Genomic DNA, 25,262 nt, shown 5'->3' with positions numbered 1-25,262 from the left:
TCATGACCAAATTTATATTCTTGAGAACCTCTCCTAATATATTTCTCTCATGCTTAGAAAGTCTTACCAGTACCACAAAACCTAGTTACTTGGTCTGGCTTTTAAATTTTTTACTAATCTGAACTCCAAATACCTTTTCAATCTTATCTCCTTTTCCTCTCCAATTTAAAGTCAATACTCCAGGCAGGCCACGTGTCCTGCAAAAGGCTTTACTTCTTCCCAATGCTAGGCCTTAACCTTGCCTGCTATTACCCTCTGTAAGATTGTCCTTGAAATACTTCCTTCATTCATACAAATCCTCAAGGTCTACCTCAAGTTGCTCCATCCAGAGAGCATCACTTTCTTTTTAATATTCCTTCAGGATGTCAAGGATAGTACAAGTCTTATAGTTGGTTCCCAATGCCATACATAGAAGTCACATGAGTGTGCATAAGGCCCTTGAAAGTCTTAAAAAATCTGTTCTGTACCTGTTTAATAAAATTAATAATGTCAAAATATATTTTCTACTCAATTTGAAAGAGGGGATATTTGCATCTAAAATTGATTTTCCTACTCTTCTGGTATCTGCTGTTACCAGAACGTGTAAATGTGTAAAATTTCATTAAGAGTAGGTTTCTATTTTCAGGTTTACATCTAGGAAATGAAGGTAATTTGCATGCACAGGTAATGTTGGAATTTCTGGGAGACTAGAGAATGGGAAAAATGTGCTATACCAATGATAGGACCTTGGTAAATGAAACGTAATCTGTAATTCTCATGAAACTAACTGAAAATTACCCTTTCGATTATAAAATCATGAAATTGAAATATTATGTATACCTGAGTAATTGTTTCATTGATAAAATGGAGATAGTTCCTTTATTTCAAATAGGGGTTGGGCCTTAAGGTTAAATTGCAAATATATGGGATAAAAAGGTAATACAAAGTTAATGTGTCAAGAAGGCCTTTGGCCAGTTTTACAAGTATTGAATTCCTTTTGCATTTCAGAATTAGCTTTTATATTTTCTACAAATTTGAAAAGATATACCCATCCACTGAAATTACTTTCCTTATTCATTCTAGGTTCAAATGAACCAGAGTACTATTGTATTCATGCCTCCTCTAACTTCCTGCAATTGGTTTATAACCCAGTCACCGTCTTCTATCACTGTAAAACATAAAATTTTATAACCAGTCACATATGTTTTCTGTTTTCTGACATGGAGTCTTTGGCAAACTGACCCCTAAGTATAGGACAATGAAACTGATTATTCCTTGTATTTTCCACACACAGTGAACTAAAAAGTAAATTAATTCCACAAACATTCATTGGGAACCCAATATGTAGCAGCACTGTGTAAGCCCCTGATATGTTAAAATTAATTTCAGAATTTTCTGGACTTTTTGGTATACAAATAATTCAGGGACATATCTGGATTGACAGTAATCTTTGACCAATGAGCCAACTCTTGATTGACTATGGCAACAGAAGTGGGTGACTGAAAACAGCACCTATAAAAGATATACTTAGTTCTGCTTCCTCAGCCCATTGGCTTTTTCACATTTTCTCCTTTTTCTTCCATTGTAAGCCCATGGCCGGTGTCACCATTACATTGTAAAATGGTCAATACTCAATTTTACCTCTCTTTTAACCTACCAACCAGAGAACACAGCCATAAAATTGGGTTAACAAAAGTAAGTAAATAAATAAAAAGTTGAAAGAGAAGGGCCTGAATGAATCACAGATTAAATACTAAGTATTTAAATATTTGAGAGCAGGCCATATTTTTAGAACTAGACCCTTTCGGTGGAATTTCATAAACATCCAATAATTTTGTGTCAGAATTTCTTAGTATATATCATTGCCAGAAGAAACCTGGGTAAGAAAAGACTGGCTTAATATTAAATGTACTTTGTAAGTTGCTAAACACCTTGGTAACCAATATAAAACAGAATGTGGTATTCACATGCCAAAGAGAATATATTTCACTTACATTACTTCAGAAGAGAAATTTTTCCTGTCACTTAAAGTATAGTAAGCATATTACAGAGTAAGGAATAATTATATCCTATATTCAGTTCGATCCAGATTCTAAATGTGCTTCATATTTTTTGCTCATATGTATTTTATTTGAACCTCTTCAGGTCTTGAAACAGTAATAGGCATTAATAACAAACTCATGAAATGCAAGAGTCTTTGAAAAATAATTCCTTAACTGTTCAACTAACTGGCTGGAAAGTTAATTTGACTTTTCAGGTTATTAACATTGTAAACGATAACACAAGGTAACACACTTGGAATTTGGAAATGCTTTAGGGAAAAATACACACCTAATGAACACAGAAAATATCTGAGTACAGAAAAAAGTGATTTTATTTTTTAAAATAATAATTTCTTAACAGCTTGGAGCTATTCATGACTCATTAGCTGATGACTTCAAATGAATGATTAATTCACTAACCCTTAGGGTGACTGACTCAAATGAGCTAGATAATAAGCACTGTTAATGCCTACTAAAATGTATTTTAAAATCAACTAAGAATATTTTCTCACTGCCTCAGTGATTAAAAATTATAAGCTTGGTTTTATTCCAGAATTTAGTGTAAATGGAATGCCTTTCCTATGCATGTGTTTTTAATAAGTAGGAAAACATATGGCATTCTCTCCTCCTCTCTTATCTCCCAAATACCACACTCCTTCCTTCCTTCCCCCTTGTCTTTTTGCCTTCCTTCTTGTACATGTGGTTTATTGAATATGGATGCAAACGTCTTATTTTAGTTCCGTGTATCTTGCTGAAAGACAATATAATGATTTGGAAGGGCTTAATGGCATAATTTTCATAGCAGTGTTAGACAGTTAATACTTTAAAACGTGGGAAATCAAAGTTAAACACTAAAAGTTCCCATTCTAAGCTTGGTGCTGTCTGCAATATAGGTCCCAAGTATACCACCTTACCCCCAATCCAACAAGATGTGTTGGACATTTCAACACTATGTTTTCCTCCAGAAATTATAGATGCTTCTCTCTTTACCAGCCGTAAGAAACCCAAAATCTAATCACCAGATTCTGCACATATGTGTTTTTAAAAACTTGATTTGATTCTAATTGATGCAAATACTAGGAATCAACAGTCCCGAATTCCGGTCTTGACTCTGCTAGCTTCGGTGTTGCACTGGGTGTCGGCTCTCATGTCCTGTTTCTTCAAAATTCAAGGTGTTTATGTTTCTGTTAGCAAATTATTCCATCTTTTGTACTATAAATACTGTGGCCTTGTCTACATTACAAACAACTGAAATGTACATATATCTCTACACTTAATTTGTAGCATACACATGCTCCTGGAGGACAGACTATATATTATTTGGTAATGAGGAAGAACTAAAAAATTATTGTAAGTCTCAAACTTTTAAACTGTGAATTAATAAGGGAGAAGACCGAAATGAAAGTAATTTTTCTCTGTTATTTTTGTAATAAAGTAACCAATGAATCAACAAAGGATAAAGGATGGCAATAAGAAGGAAATAGCCCAAGCTGAAGATTCTGCCCAGTTTGCTGAAAACCACCTTGAATGTGAGAATAACAAGATACTGTGTGTAGAGGTTTCTTTCTTTCTTTCTTTCTTTCCTTTTTCTTTCTTTCTTTCTTTCCTTTTTCTTTCTTTCTTTCTCTTTCTTTCTTTCTTTCCTTCTTTCTTTCTTTCCTTCTTTCTTTCTTTCCTTCTTTCTTTCTTTCCTTCTTTCTTTCTTTCTTTCTTTCTTTCTTTCTTTCTTTCTTTCTTTCTTTCTTTTCTCTTTCTTTCTTTCTTTCTTTTCTTTCTTTCTTTCTTTCTTTCTTTCTTTCTTTCTTTCTTTCTTTCTCTTTCTTTCTTTCTTTCTTTCTTTCTTTCTTTCTTTCTTTCTTTCTTTCTTTCTTTCTTTCTTTCTTTCTTTCTTTCCTTTTCTTTCTTTCCTTCCTTCCTTCCTTCTTTCTTTCTCTTTCTTTCTTTCTTTTTTTTTTTTTTGAGACAGAGTCTCACTCTGTCACCCAGGCTGGAGTGCAGCGACATGATCTTGGCTCACTGCAACCTCCACCCCCTGAGTTCAAGCAAGCATGTCTGGCTAGTTTTTGTATTTTTAGTGTAGACGGGGTTTCACTATGTTGGTCAGGCTGGTCTTGAACTCCTGTCCTCAAGTGATCCTCCCGCCTTGGGTCCCAAAGTGCTGGGATTACAGGTGTGAGCCACTGTGCCTGTCTGAGGTTTCTTATATCCTCTTTGTTACTTCCTTTGTCTTATCATACACTGACAGTAAGAGAGGAAATATAAACATAAATTAGTTTATGTAAAATGTACCTCAAGAAGAGGAATTGATCTGCTGATATATGAGGACGGATTTACTTCATTTTGTCACTTTAATGAGCCCTGTTCTTGGGCAGGTGTTATTTTAAAATTATTATCTTTTATGAACTGAAGTGTTCCCCCATCTCCAATTGCTATGTTGAACTAACCCCCAGTACTTAAGAATGTGACTGTATTTGGAGATAGGGCCTTTAATGAGGATATTAAGTTAAAATAAGGCTGTCATGATGGGCCCTAATGCAATCTTGCTGGTATCCTAATACGAACAGGAAATTTGGATACACAGACACCAGAGATGCACAAAACCATGTGAGAACACATTGGCGAGCCAAGGAGAGGAGCCTCAAGAGAAATCAAACCAACCAGCACCTTATGCCTAGACTTGCAGTCTCCAGAACTATGAGAAAATAAATTTTATTGCTTAAGCCACTCAGTTTGTGATATTTTATTATACCAGCCCTAGAAAACTAACCTGTTATCTTAAGACAGCATCAACTATTAAGTAAAAGGCATTTCAATGAAGTGGGCCTTTTTTCTCTTATGCCATCATCCTGGGAAAAACAGTATATACAGAGAAATCAATGAATTACTTCCATGTGAAAACACCTCACAAAGGACTTTAATTATCAAATGGGACATTAAAGACAAAGTCCTTCAATAATCCAACATCAAGGTTATACACATTAAAACCTTGATATAAGGTCTAAAACGGGATTACATATAGGGTCAGGGAAGGGTGACAGAGTAATTTGCTGAAAGTAAGAGACAGGATAACCAAAGTACCACTTTCACAGTTCCTACTTAGAGAATAAGTGATTAAGATCTCTGAACAACCTGAACACCACAGTAGGTGGATCTATGTCAGTGGTAGGCCACCACTGTAATATTTAAAATGTTATAGGAAAATTATTGATAAACTGATGGGTCTTTTTCTTTTTTATGCTATATTTTACTTCTTTTAGTTATCTGTGGTGAATTTAAGAGCTAAATGTGGGGCCGGGCACAGTGACTCATGCCTGCCTGTAATCCCAGCACTTTGGGAGGCCAAGGCAGGTGGATCACCTGAGCTCAGGAGTTCGAGACCAGCCTGGTCAACACGGTGAAAGCACATCTCTACTAAAAATACAAAAAATTAGCTTGGCATGGTGGTGGGCTCCTGTAATCCCAGCTACGCAGGAGGCTGAGGCAGGAGAATTGTTTGAACCTGGGAAGAGGAGGTTGCAGTGAGCTCAGATAGCACCATTGTACTCCAGCCTGGGAGATAAGAGCAAAAATCTGTCTCAAAAATGAATAAATAAATAAATAAATAAATAAATGATAAATTTGAACTGCTAAACAAGTAACTCAAAATTTGTCTTTAGTAAATTGTCTAAAGAGTAGTAAGAGCTACTATAGTAGCTCTTGATACAAACTGGTGCTAAATAACGTTTTTCTTTTTACTTATATTGCCATTGTTTCTTTGAAGATTATACAGATAGAAACATGTATTTAAGCCTGAAAGCTTCATAAACTGATAGATGCTGGGTCTTCTGGTTCCAACATCCATGCCTCCCACCACTCTGCTCTTCTGCAAGTCCTACCCTCATCCTTTGAGAAGTAATCTGCTACAAAGAGACAGGGACAGGCAGTGGATCTTCATCGGAGGGCATCAAGAACCCTGGACCTTTAGAGTTAGAAAGAACTTGATAGTTTCTTTTCTTACTCATCTCACTTCACAGGTGAGGAATTCAAAGCCTTGACATTAAGAAAGTAATTGAAATTGAGGGGTTAAGTGATTGACTCAAGGCTACATAGCCAGGGTGGCAATGTCATTAAGGGCATATTGCACATTCTCACCTACTTTAGACTAAGAACCCTTACTCACCGCTCCACACCCCATGTTACAGGCTGAATTGTATCCCCCTGAAATTCATATGCTGAAGTCCCAAACCCCTGCCCCTCAGAATAACCATATTTGGAGATTTAAAGAGGCAATTAAGGTGATTAAGATTAAACAAAGCATCTAGAGTACAGTTCTAATCTAATATGGCAGGTGTATTTTAAAAATAATTTTCAATATTCTTAAAAGCATAAAGGAAATACACAAAATATGGTCTAACTAGAATTCCAGGTTTCATTGCTTTTAGGTAGAATTGTATCAATGTGGTGACACCAGCTATCTCATATGAATCTGAAACCTTAATTAGTAATCTATGTCTCTGATTAACTTAAAATGAGAAAAATATTTATAATTTATCAAAGTTGATTTGCTTGATAAGCAAAAAACTCAGGCTTTTTGATGAAGAGAAGATTGAGCAGGAACCACTACTTTAAGCCCCCAATTCCTTTATTTGGATCAACTAAGACCCATGCTGTTTAATCCTCTTCAAATTTCTAGAGCCCTTTCAGGGATGAACTGAACAAATTATATGGCTTCAGTCATCTGTCACATCAGGGGTGTTGAGAGCCACTGTTTTCAAATCTGAGTGCCACTGACATTTGCTAGATGCTGTATTTGGTTATTTTCCTGAGAGTCAATGAAACTTTAAGTGAAAACAATCCCAAGATAACAAAACTTAAAAACAGTCTAATTAAATACGTGGATAGACCTAGCTCTTTAACCGAATAGAAGCAAAATTTAAAAGCCGAGATACTCAGTACATGTACTAGGGTATCAAGTGTCCTCAGTAGTGTGAAAAATAGTACTTTAAGTAAATTTAAAAAATAGTACTTTTTTTATTTAAAAAGCAATAGCAACGGTGTGAAGAACACAAACTTCTATTAATAACAGAAGTTTATTAAATGCTTTATAGTAAAATACTGAGCCCACTCTATTACAATACACAGGCTTAATGTTCTAACAAATAAAACTGCCTCAATTGAGGGACGTTTGTGATGCAAACACAAGGTGGAATTTTGGGGAGCAACACAAACAAATGTATCCTCCTTCTGCTCTTCCACAACTGCAATACTGATGTTCAGAAATGTTTAGGTATTGGGAGAAACCTTTAGAATTTCCTGAGTATTTTATTAAACAATTCTTACAAGTATGTTACCTTAAAGGAAAACATGAAAATTTTCTGAGGAAAACATCCATTTTAATATTTATTATCTTCAGTGACTAAGAAACACAATCCTAAACAACATGTATTATACCATGAGAAAGTCTTTGGAGTTATCATAAGGCTTTCCAGCACAAGGTAAACTTCAAGGCAATTTATCAAGAACTAAATTTTTTTTGAACTACCAAGCTAGTGGCATGTGAAGGTAAAAAGAAATGTCAAGGTTAGCTGATTGTTTTCCAAATACCAGGATCTAAAGCATATTGGGGGAAAATAAAATGTGGGAATGAGGGGCTATTGGAAGGTAACAGATGGCTAAAAAAAAGAACTGAGACTAGTTAGCATTAACTAGTATATAATGTATCTTCATTCATTAGTCAACATTGTCTTCATGTATATAATTATTTCAGGATAGCATTTCTACCAATTATATTGGTTCATTTATTTTATCAAGTCAGCTTGCAAATACATTTTGATTCCAAATATCTAAAGTTATAGCTACTATATTGCATTTTGATGTTTATCCCTAAGTATATCTGGCACTGTCAGCCATGGCTCTTGAATATGTTGTTTCTTGATACAATATCACTAAAAACAGAAGTGATATTGAAAATAATACTACCTATCTAAAACTCAAGATTCACAATGAACTTAACCAATTAACATTATTGAGCTCATACTGAAACTAGATCTTCTTCATTTTAAATAATTTAACCAAATCCTACAAAGAACAATTATTCAGAAAATCACATCCTAAGGTTTGCACTCATAGTCTTCTATAATATGTATTGAGTATTGGGACTGAATTTGTACTCCTGGTCCACGCTTTGGTACCCTCTGTTTTCCATACTGGACACTTCATTTTATGAATAGGGCAATCAAAGAACTTAAAAGTAAAGAAAATAAGCTTTAATTTGGATGCAACTATTTTGCATTCATATTAATAAAAGAGATCATGCTTTCAAAGGAAGAGAAAAATAAAATCATATGTGATAACATAGAGTACTGCAGTCACAAGTAACCCAAACATACAACCATCTTCATTACAGAACTAAGCAGCCAATTCTAATACACTACAAACCATTTGATTAAAAAGGCTTATAGCCAGTGCTTTAAGAAGGAAACACCAGTGAAAATCATTTTAAAATATATACCCTTGTAAAATGATATATTATTTTAACATTAAAACCTTGTTTCAGAAGTTCCCCGCTTTAGGTTGTTACTCAAAAACTCATCATGTTCAAAACTCAAATTATTGTGAGATCTTGAAATCATAAGAAGCTTCTCCTTATTGGTAAAGTCTTTTTTGATGGCAACTTGGGGCACAAGCAACCTATCCATCGGGTCCTCTTTGTTCTCTAGTTTCATATATCCCTTGCTGTTGTTCCGATCCAACCTAGGCCAACTTGGATGTTTCCGTTGTTCTGCCTGAACAGTCAGAGTGGAGGGACCCCGGTCTAAGTCTAAGGACTTTGAGTGTGATGAGAGCAAATGCAAGGATGTATTGGACCCAAACTGTCTTCTGGCAGCCCCAGGAGACAAGAGCTGTCCAGTCCCAGGTCCGAGAGCCATGGATGACTTGTATTGACTCGACAAAGACTCCCCGATGGAATGATTCCTTGGTAGCGCTGTGCTGACGGGCTGGAAGGATTCACTGGTGTCAGCCAAAGGAGCCACAAGGGAATCCATTGACAAATTCCTTGACCTGCTTTTGAGGTTGTCAGCATCTTCAGTGATGTTATCTATACTGGGTTCATCAATAACACAGTTATTAAGTTTGATCACAGGCAATGTAAAAGCACTGATGGATGATGACACAATTGACTTGGTTTCACATTTCTTAGAACCGCTGGTCTTATCATCAGTTGTTTTGGAAGAAGGTGGATAGAGGCCAAAGACAGACGCAGAGCTGTCAGAGAGCAAAGGGGGCATAAGATGCCCAGAACTCTTACTTTCATTTAGCATAAGTTCATCCTCCTCCACGGAGCTGTCCATTCGAAAACTGCTCCGAAAACCCGAGAAAGAGGCGATCGTATTTGCTGCCAATCTCGAGGCACAGGAGCTCCCATTCTGTTTTACTTCTGTTTCTCCCATCAAACCAGTGTACATGCCATTCATTTGCCTTTGCTCCTTGATTCTTAGCGTGTGAATGTCAATGACTGTGGAATAGATATCCCTCATGTGTATGATTTTGGTCTCTTTGTCACGGTTTTCATGAAGAATGGCATTAGCACAAATGAAAATGAAAATGCCAATCCCCATGGTGAACGGGCCAAGCATTTTCATCTTATCAGAATGCAAATGCTGCTCAAAGAAGCGAACCACCACACCGCCCTCATTCCGAATGACCTGAGTTTCATTTGTTGATAGTGTTGTTTCAGCATCAATAAAATGTTCTTTTTGGGGCCAATATCCAAGAACGGCCATGGCAATTCCTATAATGGAGATGAGAACTCCTAAAATAAGAAAAAAGCCAGATGGGGAATAAAGCCGGATTTTGCCACGAACAACCACAACATCTGCCCGGGGCCGGCGCCTGATGGGTTTCTTCTCTTGGGTAGCAGGAGACGGGCTGAGGTTGACATGCTGCTGTGATCTGGCAGAGTCTTGCCTTTTCAAGGCGGCCAGGCCAGTTATCACTCCACCAGTTGCTATCATAGCTTGGCCTTTTATTCTGAAGAAAAAAAAAAAGGAAAAAGATGATCTAAATATGTTCCTGGGATATGAGCATCAATTCAATTAAACAGCTGTTTAGATAGAATTTTCGTTGCTGTTGCTGTTTCATGTGATTAAATGGGGCAGAATGTCTTTTTAATTAACATAGTTTGGGTGCAAATTTTATTTATTGACTAATGTCAATTTCCAGAGATCTCCTTTTTGGCCAAGTAAACATTTCTATTATTGATGAAATGTGAGCTCAAGGAATATTTAAATAATTTTATCACTTATTAATATAAAATAGTCCCCTGGCCACAAGACTGGTGCTTACTCTTTCTCTCTCCTTCTCTCTCTGTCTCTCTCTCTCTCTCTCACAGACAGACACACACAGAGAGAGAGAGAGAGAGAGTTATCTGTGCTACTTTAAATCATTGGACAAATCTAGCATACTTAATAAGTCAAAAACAAACACTCCAGACTGACAGAGAGGATACATTCCAGCAAGTCACAGTTCTAAGACCTCTCTTGTGAAAGTCATCAATGAATTCTTAGCTGCCACATGTGATTTCCCCCTCAGTTTTCATCTTCCTTACCTCTCTGCTTCCATGGATATTATTGCTCCTCCTTTCTCCACACTCTGTCTTCCCCAGTCTTTTATGATGTTAAGTTCTCTTACTTCTACTCTGACCTCACTATTTCAACAGACTCACCTAAAAGTAGAACTTCTCCCTAGACTCTTGTCCTTGGCCATCTTCTCTTCCATATTCTCCCTTGGCATTCATATCTGTTCCTACATCTTCACTATTTCCTTGATGCTAATGAGTCCCAAGTCTATATTCCAGGTCATAGCCTGAGTTTCAGTTTCATACTTTCCACTGCCCATTAGGGAACATGCACACATTCATGTACTGCTAGTAAAGCTGAACTTACTTTCTAGCACACACCAGCTGCACCACTTGACTTGTCTGACTTTTTTAGCAGGGTCAGTTCTCAGATTTGGCTCATTACAGTTATTTTTAACTCCTCCCTTTCTTCTTCCTCTCCAATCAAGTTCCAAATCCTAGAAATTTCCACTACATGATGTCCTTTAATTCCACCCCTGTTCTAATCCTACTCTTCCCAGCCTTGTGCAGATCTTATTAACTTTTACTAGACCATATAATAATGCCCTAACTGGTCTTCCAAACAATTTCTCTTCCTTTACAATCCAGATTAGTGCAGATCAATCATCTCTGAAGTTGTTTAAAGAGCAGAATAATGATAAAATATTCTCTACCAACTACCAAAGTTTAAGCTGAAATTCTAGACCCATTGACTTTAACTTTGTCTCTAACTCTTCTCTTTAATTTGCATAAAAATAAGACCTAACCAATGTTCTGTTTTTCTCATTCATATTCCATTTTGTACCATTTCTGAGATTTTGTTAACAATGTTTCAGCCGTCCAGAATCCACCCACTCCCCACTGCCCTGCCCTGTTCTTCACACACCCACATCTGGCTAGGCATCAAAGCTCATATTCCACTTTCTTTATAAAGCCTTCTCTAGCTGACCCACTGTACCCTATGCAAGCATTAACTCCTCAGAGCTTTTTATAATAGCAAGTTTTCTATGGCATTTATAATATTATAATATCACAGTTCTACTTATGATCAAGCATCAAATTTAATTCATATTTTCATTAGCAGAAACATTCACTGTAGTACCTTGCACACAGTTAGTGTTCAAGAAATATTTGCTGAAATGTTGAAAATGAGAGATAAATTCTCTTCTTGTGGTCTGTTGGATGACCATATTACGTTGTAACTTTCCTAGTTAAAAATATGAACAAACAAGATTAATAGCCAAACAAAAAGCAACATTTTCTGAGTTGGTAAAATATCTATTTTGATTTATAATAAATAGTTCTCAAGCTGCCATATCTAGCTGGTAGGAAACAAAAAGTTATTTTAAGTCCCACAAGGTCTTTGGCAAATTTCAGAGTCTCTTCGGGGCATCAAATCTCATCTTGCAGCATTGAGCTCTCCTTTTGAATTTCTATTTATGATTTCTGAATTGTGTTTAAATAACAGGGTTGTGGTTGATATCTACAGTTTTAACAAGTCAGTGAGTAAATCCAGCCTTCAGTGAAATTATAACTAGGATTAGAATAGTTTTATGTTGGAAGAACAAACTAAATTATAATCTGTTGCTCTAGTCTATGAAATTTATTAAAGTGTACATACTACAGATTAGTTCCCAAACCTTTGCTAAAATAAAGCTTAGTGTCAACCTATGTTTTCTTGAAGCAAAAACCATTTCAAATGTTTGAATTAAATGCTCAGATTAGATAGCAGCCATCTAGCCCAGTTATTTCCATATGGCAGGCTTAAGGATTTAGTCTGAAATCCTTCTGAGTATAATGGAAACACGGGCAAAGTCTTTCATTTAATTTAAAAGCAATAAAAGTGAATTACATTCCATACAGATTTCTAGTCCTCCCTGACTTTTTAAAACATTAGCACTACCATTTTCTGCTCAGGAGGCTGATAGAGGAAAGGAGGTAAGATGAGAAAAGATATTTTAAGAAAAATATCTGAGGGCAGAAAGGTGAAAAAGAGAGATGGATGACTGGGCTTGCATGTGAGCATGTGAAGAAAGGTTAGACAGGAAGAAAAAGCAAGGGTAGCTTAAAAGTATGAAAATGTATAGAAACAAAAAGAGGCAAAAACTTCTAGAGTAGTTCAGAAATAAAGAATATAATGGGTGGGGGATCACATTTTCTTCAGCCATTCTACCCTCGTCAGGCCCAGACAGAGGCACCAAATCTACCAAGGATTAGCAAAATCACATTTGGTGCCAATGTCCTTTAATTCTGCTCAAAGCAATTCAGTACTACAGAAGGCTCTATTATCACTTGGGGACCCAATGTAGACCCCAAGAGGAAAGCAAAGGTGAGCAAATTCACTGTTTCAAAGAGCTTGAAACCTAATGAAGGAGCTAACATATCCACATAAAACAGAATGAGGTAACTCCTAGAATGAAAGTTTCCATTAGAGAAGGACCTTTCTTTAGGCTTCACACACGAGACAGCACATAGATCACAGTCAAAAGTCAGGTTAGCAGCATTTCAAGGAAGGTCAAAGCAAGGAAAGCAGGCCAGGGAATAGGAACTTGGCCAGCACACAACTCAGTACTACAGGAGGTCAGCTAGGTAAGTGAGGCCAGAACGAGAGGGAGAGCCAAGTCTTGGGAGGTGGCAAATGCTATTCCTAAATGCTTGCAATTTACACACATCTGCCATGGAGTTGGAGTAAGACACAAATACTGCTGTTGTTATTTTAGAAAAATTAATCTGAACTAGGAGATGAAAGCAGGAATGAGGGACCAACACCGGGAAATGACATGGGGATGCTAAAAGCAGTTTCACAATAAGTAACCTAGTGAAGCCTGGGTGCAGGGCTCACACCTGCAACTCCAGCGCTTTGGGAGGCTAAGGCTTTAGCATCACTTGTGGCCTGCAGTCCAAGGCCAGCACTGGCAACACAGCAAGACTCCATCTCTACAAAACATTTTTTTAGCAAGTTAGCCAGGCATGGTGGCAGATGGCTATAGTCTCAGCTACTCAGGAGGTTGAGGCAGGAGGATTAATTGAGCCCAGGAGCTGGAGGCTGCAGTGAGTTATGATCATACCACTGCACTTCAGCCTGGGTGATAGAGCAAGAGCCTGTCTCTCTGGGAAAAAAAAAAAAAAAAAAAAAAAAAAAAGATAAAGAAAAATGAAGCCTAGTGAAACTAAAATCTAGAGTGAGTGAATCTACAGGCTCTGCATCTTCAAACTGTAATGCCAGTTGGTACAAAGTGGTCAGTATATGCAAAAACAGCCCAAATCTACCTTTTTTTTTTTTTTTTTTTTTTTTTTGGTCAATGCTGCAAAGCTATATGCCCTCCATCCTACACTTTTATGACTGTTTTTTTGTTTTGTATGTTTTTCTAAGGCATGGGAAGTGTAAGAATCCTGTTAACTAGTCTCCTCATTGTAACAAGCCATACTTTTCTAAGTTTTAATAATAATAGTAATAACAGCCCATACTGCTTGTGGTCAGGCACTATTCTAAGTGCTTTAGTACAAAAACATTTGTTCTCACAATAATTCTGGAGGTGAAATAATTCTAATATCTATTTTTCAGATTACTGAGGCTAAGAGAGCTCAGATAACTTGCCTAGAGTCACACAGCTAGGAGTGACCCCAGAGCCTCCCATTTGAGATGGGGAGGGGCCTCCAGGTTTGCTTTCATTTGAGGTTTTCTTTTTTCTTATCCTGATTCTTGTTTCTATAATAACACAAAATGCTAAAGAATGCTGCTCTGCCTTTATAACTAGGCCTGTGGACCAACCAACTCCCATTTTACAAATCTCAGTGATTGCCTGCGAAAAGTCATGGGGAGTATATAAGTTTGAAGGCCTCACCTTGGATGAGTATCTGGTCTCTTGCACCTGACCAGATCCCCTTCAGTGTATGAAGATGCAGACTCAAAGGAGACCACTCTCTACCTCCACATCCTCCTCTTTGCTCTCCACCATGCCTGACTGGGCAGGGCTGGGACTTATTCCCTCAAAGATTCAAGTGAAGGATTTTACTACACTGAATTTCATTTTGTTAACTTGGGAACAGAATTTCTGCTTATCAGTCTCTTTGGATCCTAATCCTGGCTTCCAAAATCATGTTGTCCCTCTCAGTTTGTGTTCATCTGCAAATATTATAAATCTGACTTCCAAAGCTTCACCCAAGTGTTTGGAAATTGAAGAAAGCATAGAGCAAAGAAAGCTCTATGCTATTCCACTAGAGACCTCTTTCTAGGTAGACATTATTAATTTGTGTAGATATTCATGTAATTCCAATAAAAATGGACACCTGGCATTGAAGTAGACACTGGGCTCAAAATATGTTTCCTGGCCTGAGACTATATTGATCAGCAACCGTCATTTTGATGACGTCATTTAACTGGTTATAAATAAATCTAACTAGAACACCAGCCACATTGAATGTTTCCATGTTCTTCAAAAAGAGATCATGATTTTGTCAAAGCCCAAGTTAAAAGACAAATATAGGCTGGGAGTGATGGCTCACATCTGTAATCCTAGCAACTTTGGAAGGCTGAGGCGGGTGAACTGCTTAAGCCCAGGAATTTGAGAACACCCTGGGCAACACAGCAAGACCTCCTCTCTTAATTAAAAAAAAAAAAAAAGACAAATATGTATATACTCTGCAGACAACCAAAAATACAAAATTAGTTTGGGCTAACCTTTGGCTACATATTGATCTTTTTTTCCATTCCCAGTGCTCATAAACCAGCCACAATTTTGCTAAGCAATAGACATCAAGATTACCAGCTTGAAATTCACAAAACACACCTTCTTTACTTTGCCAACCAGGATACTGTTGGGCTATCTCCAGGCCTTTGGCATCTTACATAAATCTGAGATTCATTGTGGGTCTTGGAAATCATCTGTAGGAAATCTTATTTTCCACCTTTCTCACTACAGAGAGATGTACTCTTGCCCACACTCAAGCCTACTGTCTGCTTTGCCTCTCTTCGGTTCACTTCCCTTTGAACCATTTGCCTTTGCAGACAAAAGCTCTTCTTGATGAGAAGATTTCTGCTTTGTGTGTCATGTGTAACACTACACCACATACCGTCCGTTCTAATCTTCAGGCTTACCTCTCCTATTTTTGTTCTCATACTAATCTTAAAAGCCTTAGTGCTGTTCTTTACCCTTTTTTACCAGCTTAAGCACATTCTGGTATTTGCTTTTTATGGCACTAAGCCATACCAGTTTTTAGTATTCTCACACTCACAGAAGTTTATTCCTATATATTTAGGTCTTCTAACCACACTGGCACACTATTCTGACCACACTGTGAGCCTGTAACACATTAGACCTGGTTCAGTTATATTTGAGATAATGATAATTACATAGACTTACAGAGCTGAGAGACTTTAGATATCTTTCAATCCAGACATTCCTTTTAGCCGACTAAAGGCCAGGAATGTTACTGAAGATCAAACACCAAATTAGCAGACAGAATAGAAATGGAATACAAGTTTTCAGACTCCCAGTCCAATGTTCATTCTTGTTTATATATTCTCTTTTCTATTGTTTTTTCATGCTGTCCCAGTGCCTTGACAGAGTGCCTGGCATATACTAAATGCTCAGTAAGTATATGTAGACTGTGAACTGAGTTGATGAAGGCTTGAGTCCGGTTGAAATGTTCCAGGCACTGGGGACACAAAGTTAATAAAATCTCATTCCTGATTTCAAGGAGTATGGAGTCCAGTAGGAAAACAGTAGAAATAAACATTTAAAATAAAATAATTGCTATGATGGAGCTACAGGAGCATTGGAGAATGCTTTTCCATACCATCTGAAGGAGTCGGAAGAGGCTTCCAAGAAGTGGTGGCAGTTAATGAAAGCTTGGCACATCAATGAGGGTATGCCATGCAGATAGATTCTAATTCATCCTTGTTCCTGTTTCATAAGGGTCCCTGCCCTCCAATTTTTCATCATCTTCCCAGTTGAAGTGTGACTATTATTTTAAATATATTTGATACCATCTTATTTATATGTTTGAATTTTTATCTTTATCTGGAGGTTTAAAAATTCAACAGAATGTGAAGCTGTCTGCACAAAGGAAGTAAAAATTAATCTATGCCTCGAGTACCAAACAAAAACATTATATAAAAACCCCATGTGGTATCCACAAATGTGACAGATGGAAATATTTTCTGTTCAAGCTAGAACAGTTTTAGGACTTTCTTCCCAGTTGAGACATTTCAAACTTTTAGAATAGGATTTTTAATCTATATCTTTACCAGAATTGAAAAAAGAGAATTCATATGGGTGACTATGGGTTCAATCATATAAAGTTTAAAAAATAAAAATAGAACACAAATCACTTTTGGCTGAGCGCAGTGGCTCACGCCTGTAATCACAACACTTTGGGAGGCCAAGGCAGGTGGATCACCTGAGGTCAGGAGTTCAGGACCAGCCTGGCCAACATGGTGAAACCGTCTCTACTAAAAATACAAAAAATTAGTTGGGCATGGTGGCAGGCACTTGTAAGCCCAGCTACTTGGGAGGCTGAGGCAGGAGAATCGCTTGAGCCTAAGAGGTGGAGGTTGCAGTGAGCTGAGATTGTGCCACTGCACTCCAGCCTGGGCAACAAGAGCGAAACTCCATCTCAAAAAAAAAAAATCATATTTTAGTGTGTAGCATAATAGTTTTTCACATGGACACTGGAATCAGAGAAACAGGGGCCCATGTCTTTGCTTCCTCATTTGGTGGCCATGCAAGTGGCTTTTCTTATCTCAGTTCCTCCATCAATAAAATGGCAAAGCCTTCTTTGATACAAAGTATATGGTGTACTTGAGGCAGAAGACCTAGGAGGCTTGAATCCCTACACAGCAGTTATTAATACTTAATAACCACACTTGAACAATGAATCAACCTCTTGGAGCCTCAGTTCCTTCATTTGTAAAATGGGTATAGTAACAGTACCTGTAGGATTGTTGTGAAGCAGAGGAGATAATAAATGCAAAGCACAGCTCAGTGTCTGGCAATTAAGGTCTAAGTGAATGATATTAGTGATATCAGCTGGGTCTGACTACGAGGAATTTTAAAAGATAAATTATGTATATAATGCTTACTTTTGTGTTGATTATAAGAAGTTCTCAAACAATAGCTATTACTAACTCTTCATAGCTCACATTATTCTTTTACTGCTCTGCTAGGCAAATTAAAAATATACTAAGTTAAGTAATTAATGATGGCTTGCTGTCCATGGAGAGGTAGTTATGACTGCAAGTTTGTTCTGCGACTTAAGAGTCAAACACTATCTGAATGGAATCTCTATATTTTAGTGGCAAAAGCATTAACAATTTGGTAGTTAAAAAGAACAGTTGAATTTATGTAAGAGAGACAGTTGGGAGATATAGAAAGAATAAAGCATGCCTTTCTTTTAAATTCATTCTATTTCTTCAGATTTGGAGACTTGTCTTGTGACAAACATAAAATCAATAAGAAAAACAAGGTAGGAAAACCTAAACCCGTTCATCTGATGTTTTTAGTTATCTTCATGATGCAATTGGATCAAATGCATGAGTAATCTGATCAATTCTGCAAGCACTATTCTGTTTCCATTGGGACACCCAAGCATAAAACTAACTGAAAAATGAAGAGGAATATGGGGCCTGGGCATATGGGGAGTAGAGAATATGCCATAAGGGTGATATAATGTGAAAATCTGCAAAATGTAAATTATGTGGCAAGTTCAAGCTATGATTTTTATGGACATATTCTGAAGATCTTTGCTGGTCTACCTTGGGGAGAATTGTTTCTCAATATTCAGTATAGTTCTACATTTGCATCAATGCTGGAACTAAAAGGAAATACAAAATGTTTAGAAAATTTGCAAAATGATAGTCAAGTCATTAAATGTAAAATATTATTTTATGGTCAAGTACATCTTGAGCCTGCAGAAAACGCTAGGAATAGAGACGAGACTGCCCTTGGAAATCTATACTTGTTCTGTTAGTAATGCCTTCAAAACCTGCCAGCCTGATAAACTGTAAAATATGTGCCCACACCAATTATGAGCTGTGTAACAATGACATAGAACAACTGATCTCCAAAGACTAAAAGCCAGAAGCCCGTAGAATACAGAAGTCTCCAGGAGGCCAAGTAACAGATCCATAATGAGCTCAGAAAATACCCTGCTGAGACCCTGTGGGAGATGTTTTCTGCAGGGAAAGAAGAAATTAGAAGGCCATTTCCCTCAAAGTAGAAATATGCTTTGCGCCCCGCATCCCATCTCCTCAAATCTGGACAAGCTCTTACACAATCGCCGTCACACTCCCCATTCTCTGCATTTCCTGACAGGAAGGTGACTTGAAACTGGTGTAAAGAAACTATCACTAAAAATGTCATCAATTTACTAAGATGCAGGAAATTGCCGAGACATGCCTGGATGAACTGAAGCATTCAAAATCACAAATTGGACTTTTTATAGAGACCCCTACACTTCAGGAAAATATATAGTAACTTCACTTACAGGATAGTGGCTGTGTTTTTCGAGACACCATTGAATAGTGAGTCTCTAATAAGTATTAATATTCCTTCCAGTGATTTTAAATACCTGTAAAATCCCACACACTGTTGGCTTTCCTACAGGACAAGGGGGAAAGCTGAAGAACAATAGCAATTTCGATTCTAGCTGCCCAACATACTATTAAATATCTTGTATAAATAAGCCTACACTTTGGCAAATAACACAGCCATGTCCATGCTGTTAAGGCTACTAAAAGTCTTACATTCTTAACTGCTCTAAATAAGGAGCCATCGCTCACCAAGATAAAATCACCATCTAAACGAAAAATGAGGTATGCCATCTTTTAAACCACAGACTAATATACTGTACATTAAATGTATTAAGAAGTTTTCCAATTGATAGTAGCTCAATTAATAGTAAAGCATTCTCAAAACTCTATACAAACATTAGAAAATTGTTCAAATTACATCATTCTGCTGGAAAATTTTACTTTTTTTTTTTTTCCTTAAGTAAAATCTAAGTTGCATCATACTTAAAGCAAGGTAGAAAGAGGTGTGAAGGGAGACTTCCTGGGGGATGGCAAGACCAAACGTCCCACCACTCACAAAAAGAATGATCTATTCCACTTGCAAATGCAAAATTCTTTTAGCATTTAAGAGACATACAGGCATTTTTCAGAGAAACCCCATGGTTGAAACCTTAATGGCAAATGTATTAGAAAAAAAAAAAAAAAAAAAAAAGAAGGTGGTGGAGATGCCTGCAACTATTTCTGGACTATTTCTGTTTTCATCTTTTTCCCTCTCTTCTCCTACTTGTGCAGGTTATTGGCAGCAAGATGAATTGAAGAAAACATAGATTTTCAATTTTTAAAATGTATTTCTCAGTCTGTTTTTCTCTCATTTATTTCTCTTTGGAAATTACTTGCTATAGGCTGAATATGTCTCCCCCAAATTCCTATGTTGAAATCCTAGCCCCCAAGGTGGTATTAAGAGACGGAGCCTTTGGGAGGTGATTAGATTCTGAGGACAGAGTCCATGAATGGGATTGGTGTCCTTATAAGTGGAATCCCAGAGAGCTCACTTCCCCCTTCTACCATGTGAGGACACAGTAAGAAGATAGCATCTAAAAACCAGATAGTGGGTCCACACTAGATACTGAATCTGCTGGTATCTTGGACTTCCCAGCTTTCAGAACTGTGATAAATAGGTTTCTGTTGTTTATAAGCCATCCAGTCTATGGTATTTTTGTTACAGCAGCCAGAACAAAGTAGGACACTCCACATACTCATGCTAAAAACCCAGCAGTATAAAATGAAGAGGGAGTCACTTTAGCCTCTGGTTCTCCTTCCCCAGTGTAAGCATGGTGTTGGATTTCTTATAGCTATATCCAGAGAAGAATGTTTTCTCATTTGGTTTTCTAGAACTGATTTATACAAATTTTTTTACGTATTGAGGAAATCAGGTTTCTGGATGTAATATGCGTGGCAAGCATGTTTAATTTATATTTTTACTTTATTTGATTGTATCTTTTATCATACAGAAAATTTCAATTGTATATGGTTAATCCTATCAGTGTGTTCACGAATGGTTTCATGTCATCATTGGAAAGACCTTCTGCAATCTAAGATTATATTTAAAACATTCTCCCATGTTTCTTTCTGTAATTTTATGGTTTAATTCCTTGCATTTAAATTTTTTGATGCATCTGGGATTTCTTTTTGCGTAACAATCAGGCAGGAATCTAACTATTGTTTACATGTAAATAATCTCTCTTCCCTTGGTTTGAAATACTACCTACATTACATATCAATTTCATATATTTGTACTATATACTAAATTCAGTATGTATTTGGGTCAATATTAAGAGTTGCCATTCTGTGATTCTCCTGCCTCAGTCTCCTGAGTAGCTGGGATTACAGGCGCATGCCAGCACGCCTGGCTAATTTTTGTATTTTTAGTAGAAATGGGGTTTCACCATGTTGGCCAGGCTGATTTCAAACTCCTGACTTCAGGTGATTTGCCCACCTCGGCAGATCGGCCCACCTGGCCTCATTATTTGTCTTTGTCAAAAGTTTCTAGTCTGTTCTTACACATTTTATGTTGCACATGAACTTTAGAATTTGATTTTTTAAAATCCAGTTAGTAATTTTTATCGAATCATGCTAAATCTATACATAAATACATGGAAAACTGGTGTTTTTACACTGCTTTAGCATTTTATCTAAAAATAAATTATATACCATAGTTTTTTTTTTTTTTTTTTAACATAGACCTTTCTCATTTCTTATTACTTTTTATTTCCTGGGTATTTTGTCATTGGGTTTCTATTGTATATTGGTAAACAATACAATTGGTATTGCATATTTCTTTTACTCCCATTTCTATCTTCAAGTAGTTGTTTGAATGTAGAAAGGCTACTGATTTTTGTGCATTGATTTTGTACTAAACTACATTACTAAACTTGCTAGCTGTTTAAGAAAAACAGTTTCCAGTTCATTCTCTCAGGTGTTCTAGAAATACAATTATATCATTTTGATATAGTATTGTTTTCCTCCCTTTTCCTAATTTTAAAACCTACAATTGCTATCTTCTAACTGTGTCACTTAGTGCCTCCAGAGCAAAGGTAAACACAACTGGGATGAAGGTGTACATCCTGGCCTCACTCCTGAATTTAATGGGTACAACTATTGTTTCACCACTGAAGTATCAATCAGTGCCTGCTTTATTAAGAGTTTTCACCTAGAATTCCAGGAGAGAAAATTAATTGGTTCAGAGTTGCTGTCAGAGAGAAAGCTCTCGACCTAGAGAGGAAAACAGAGAAAGTGAAACAAAGGAGCAGAGAAAGGGCAAAGAGAAGAAAAAAGGAAAAGGTGGAGGATAAAGTATAGGAAGAGAAGGAGAAAGTTATATTGGGAGAGAAAATTATGGATTAATGACAACATTAAGTATTGGAAAGCATGGATAAGAATTCCTATATACCTTCTTAAATGTGCTTACTTCTAAAAAACAATCTCTTCTTTGAAAAACCACATGTATCTAAGGACAGGAATTTTCTGCCTGGGATTTCTGAGATTGCTGAATTATCTACCAAATATATGAGCTGAAAGGGAAAAATTGAGAAGAATGATAAATTGCCTAAGATGTCAGGAATATAATAAAAATCAGAAAGAATGCTTAGCAGTAAAAATGAGTTCAAGGGAAGCCTAAGATAACAATAACAAGATAAAACCATGTTTGTAAAAACACCATACATACATACTACCACTTTCTACAAGGATAGTGTAATTTGGAATCATGCCTCAGATATTTTTAGTTTCAAGTATCTCCTACACTTAATAATGGTTTGTTTCCTCTACAATGTCCTGTTAGAGATAGCCAGTCAAGAGAAAAGTGGGTAAAAAACTTTGATAGTTGATTCACAGAAGAAAAAACATAAATGTTTTGTTAACAAATGAAAAGAAGAATGAGCAAAGAAATGCAAACTAAGGTAATTCCCAACGTAAAAATATTAACTTCACTTACTAATTGGCAAAAATGAAAAAATAAAAGACAAAAAGATTGATTATGACCATTACCAGTGAGGTATAAGGGAAGAAGCTCTAATAAGCTGTCAATGAGAGGACAAAGTGGTACTTTTCTTGAGGGTAACATGAGAAAGACTTTCAAAAATTGAAATGTCCATTCCCTTTGCCACCCCCTGCCTGCTGACTGCCAATTTCCCTTCTATGAATTCTCCTTTCAAAAGATGTGCCTGAGAATACATGAAAACTATGTATAAGGATATTCACTGCAGCATGATAGCAATGGCAACAACTTGGAATCAACTGAAATGCTCAGCAACAGAAAATTGGTTAAATCAATCATGCCAACTCCATATAATGGAATATTATACAGATATTTTAAAGGATTAATATACACTAATAATGAAAAATGTTCACATGATATTTCTGAGAGTTTAGAACAGAAATAAAGAGTTAGATCCTGTTTATGGCAAATATACAGAAATTTGTTGGTGATATGTAACAGAATGCTCACTTATATGTAACTGTATTATTGACCGATGCAAGGAACATGCACTGCTTTTATCTCGTTTCCAATTTGGAACTCTAAGTACAGAGCGACAAAGGATGTTGAAGCCTGGAACATAAGAGTAAAAGGCAAACCAATCTGGTACATATTAGGGTAATTAGGTGCGCTTGCTAATTTAAAACAGGTGGAGTGTAGCCTTTGAGGCAAAAATTCAGGACTGGAGCAACAAGAAAATACCTTAACACACAAACCAGACTAAATGAGAAGTTCAGCAAAGAAAGACTTATTTATGACACATTATAATCTTGAAACACTGAAAACAATTCCACCCACTCGGACAACACCTGAATCTATTGGGTGTAAAGTAGCACAGAGAATGAATCTAGAATTGGTATCTGCCTTTATGAAGTTTGTACTCAAGAATCTGTTTAAGGCTAATGCTGTGCATTGTAAAGCAAATGAGAAGTAAGCCTTAATCAGCACTGATGAACTTTCTCTGCACCTGGGTCACCCCGATTTCTTGACAGCTTCCTCCTGGGCTCCCAAAGGGACGTGGCTTTCTTTCTTTCCTTCCCCAAAGCTCAGTCCCCACTGTGATTATGTCTACCTACCTTCATGCCAACTCATCAGTGATCTTTGGTTGCTCTAACCTTACAACTTCGATTCACAGATGGAAATGGGTTCTTTCTGAGAATATCCTGTGACTTCAGAATGATTACTCTCATAAGGCATGCAGCCACAGAGGCTGGACTGAGACCTTCAGCCTTGTGATGAGACGGAAACTGAGCTGGGGTTCCAGAAAGGATTCTTCCCCCTTAACCTAATTTACATTCATCTCCTCATAAAGATGATGAAGCAAGACTGAATTTTATTTAATTTTCATGCCTTGAAATTAAATCTCCATTCCACTCCCTCCGTTTATCCTATTTCATCTTTTGTGTGCTGCACAGCCCTGTATCTACAGAGACCATGAGTCATCCCAGTGGGTGAGCGTCTGTTTCCTCAAGGCCTTAGGGCTGGAGCTGGGCGAGGTAGTGAGAGGCCACTGTCCCTTGCACTCAAGGGTTACCCCACTGGAGGCTTTTCCCTGTCTACCGTCAACCTACAGAAGGAATGTTTACATTTGACTTTTATTCAAAGCATTACAATCCCTGGGGCTTATTTAAAATGAGTTTATGACAAGGGAGAGCAGTCCCCTACATTCAAGTTCCTTCAACCGCAGTTTTCTTGATTTTTTTTCATCAAAATCAAATACTAACAGTGTTATGAGTTTTTGATACATGTATGCTTTCTAAACAAATAATCAGCATTTGTTTATATTTCTTGATCCTCAATGGTATCAGATCCATAGACAAACATAACTTACTGTAACACACTATTTTTTGCTTTGCTGTGGTTTCATGCAAAACCATAGATTTATTTGCAGTCTTTTGGAGATTAATGGAAAGTTTGTTGGCTTACTCACATACTGGCTCACTTAATTCTCATAACAACCCTGAGAAGTAGTTATCAATATTCCCTTAACAGATGAGCTAAGGTCCAAGAGGATATGTAATTGGTATGTAAGTGGCTATTTTAGCAGCTCTTCCAACTCAAGTTCTGACTATACAATTTTTGCAGCCACTATAGTACTTCTGAACTGGCTGTGTCTTCAAAATGACAATGCTGTAGAGAACTGAAGTAATTGCTCAGCTTTCTCAGGCTTCAATATCCTTTGCTTTAATATATTTACGGGGTGTCTGGATTATTTTTGTATTGCTTTTTGAGTGATGAGGAGGACTCTTCTTTCTTCCTAAATCTGAATAAGATAATGAAATCAAGTAATTAGGTAAATCAAATAGCATTCTTAATTCTTCCAGAACAATGTTGATAATTGGTTCAAATTTCTAGTTCAGTATAATTAGAAAGCAGACTCCAACTCATCTTTATTTAGCTCTGCTTATGTTGTTTTCAATCCAGACCACCAATTATAACTTCAAACTTCTATGCTCCTTTATCTAAGGGAACCATGACTTTTATCTTAAACTCTTGTGATGTTTAACATTGATTTCTGCAGAAATATTCAATACATACTTGCTGAGCACTGCCATGAGTCGTGACCAGAGTCTGTCACTGAATCAAACATCCTCTGTG

The 25,262-nt window shown here is 36.9% G+C and overlaps 1 protein-coding gene across 4 annotated transcripts in view; it reads right to left on the bottom strand.

Moving 5' to 3' along the window:
• Positions 1-7,391: 7,391 nt before the first annotated feature.
• Positions 7,392-25,262, bottom strand: part of TMEM200A (transmembrane protein 200A) — a 78,268-nt gene continuing 60,397 nt past the window's right edge. For 3 of the 4 annotated variants that reach the window (XM_073022468.1, XM_038000918.2, XM_008007071.3), the window contains one exon: positions 7,392-10,031. In XM_073022468.1, coding sequence (XP_072878569.1) covers positions 8,540-10,015 — 1,476 coding nt within the window. In that variant the 5' untranslated portion in view covers positions 10,016-10,031 and the 3' untranslated portion in view covers positions 7,392-8,539. Of the gene's footprint in view, positions 10,032-11,719; positions 11,825-25,262 lie in introns of all 4 variants that reach the window. The other variant, XM_008007073.3, reaches the window with a different exon arrangement.

The sequence above is a fragment of the Chlorocebus sabaeus genome, chromosome 13, assembly GCF_047675955.1.
Source record: "Chlorocebus sabaeus isolate Y175 chromosome 13, mChlSab1.0.hap1, whole genome shotgun sequence".
Classification (NCBI taxonomy): domain Eukaryota; kingdom Metazoa; phylum Chordata; class Mammalia; order Primates; family Cercopithecidae; genus Chlorocebus; species Chlorocebus sabaeus.
The sequence above is the reverse complement of the archived record's forward strand: the minus strand, read 5'-3'. Positions and strand labels throughout refer to the sequence as shown.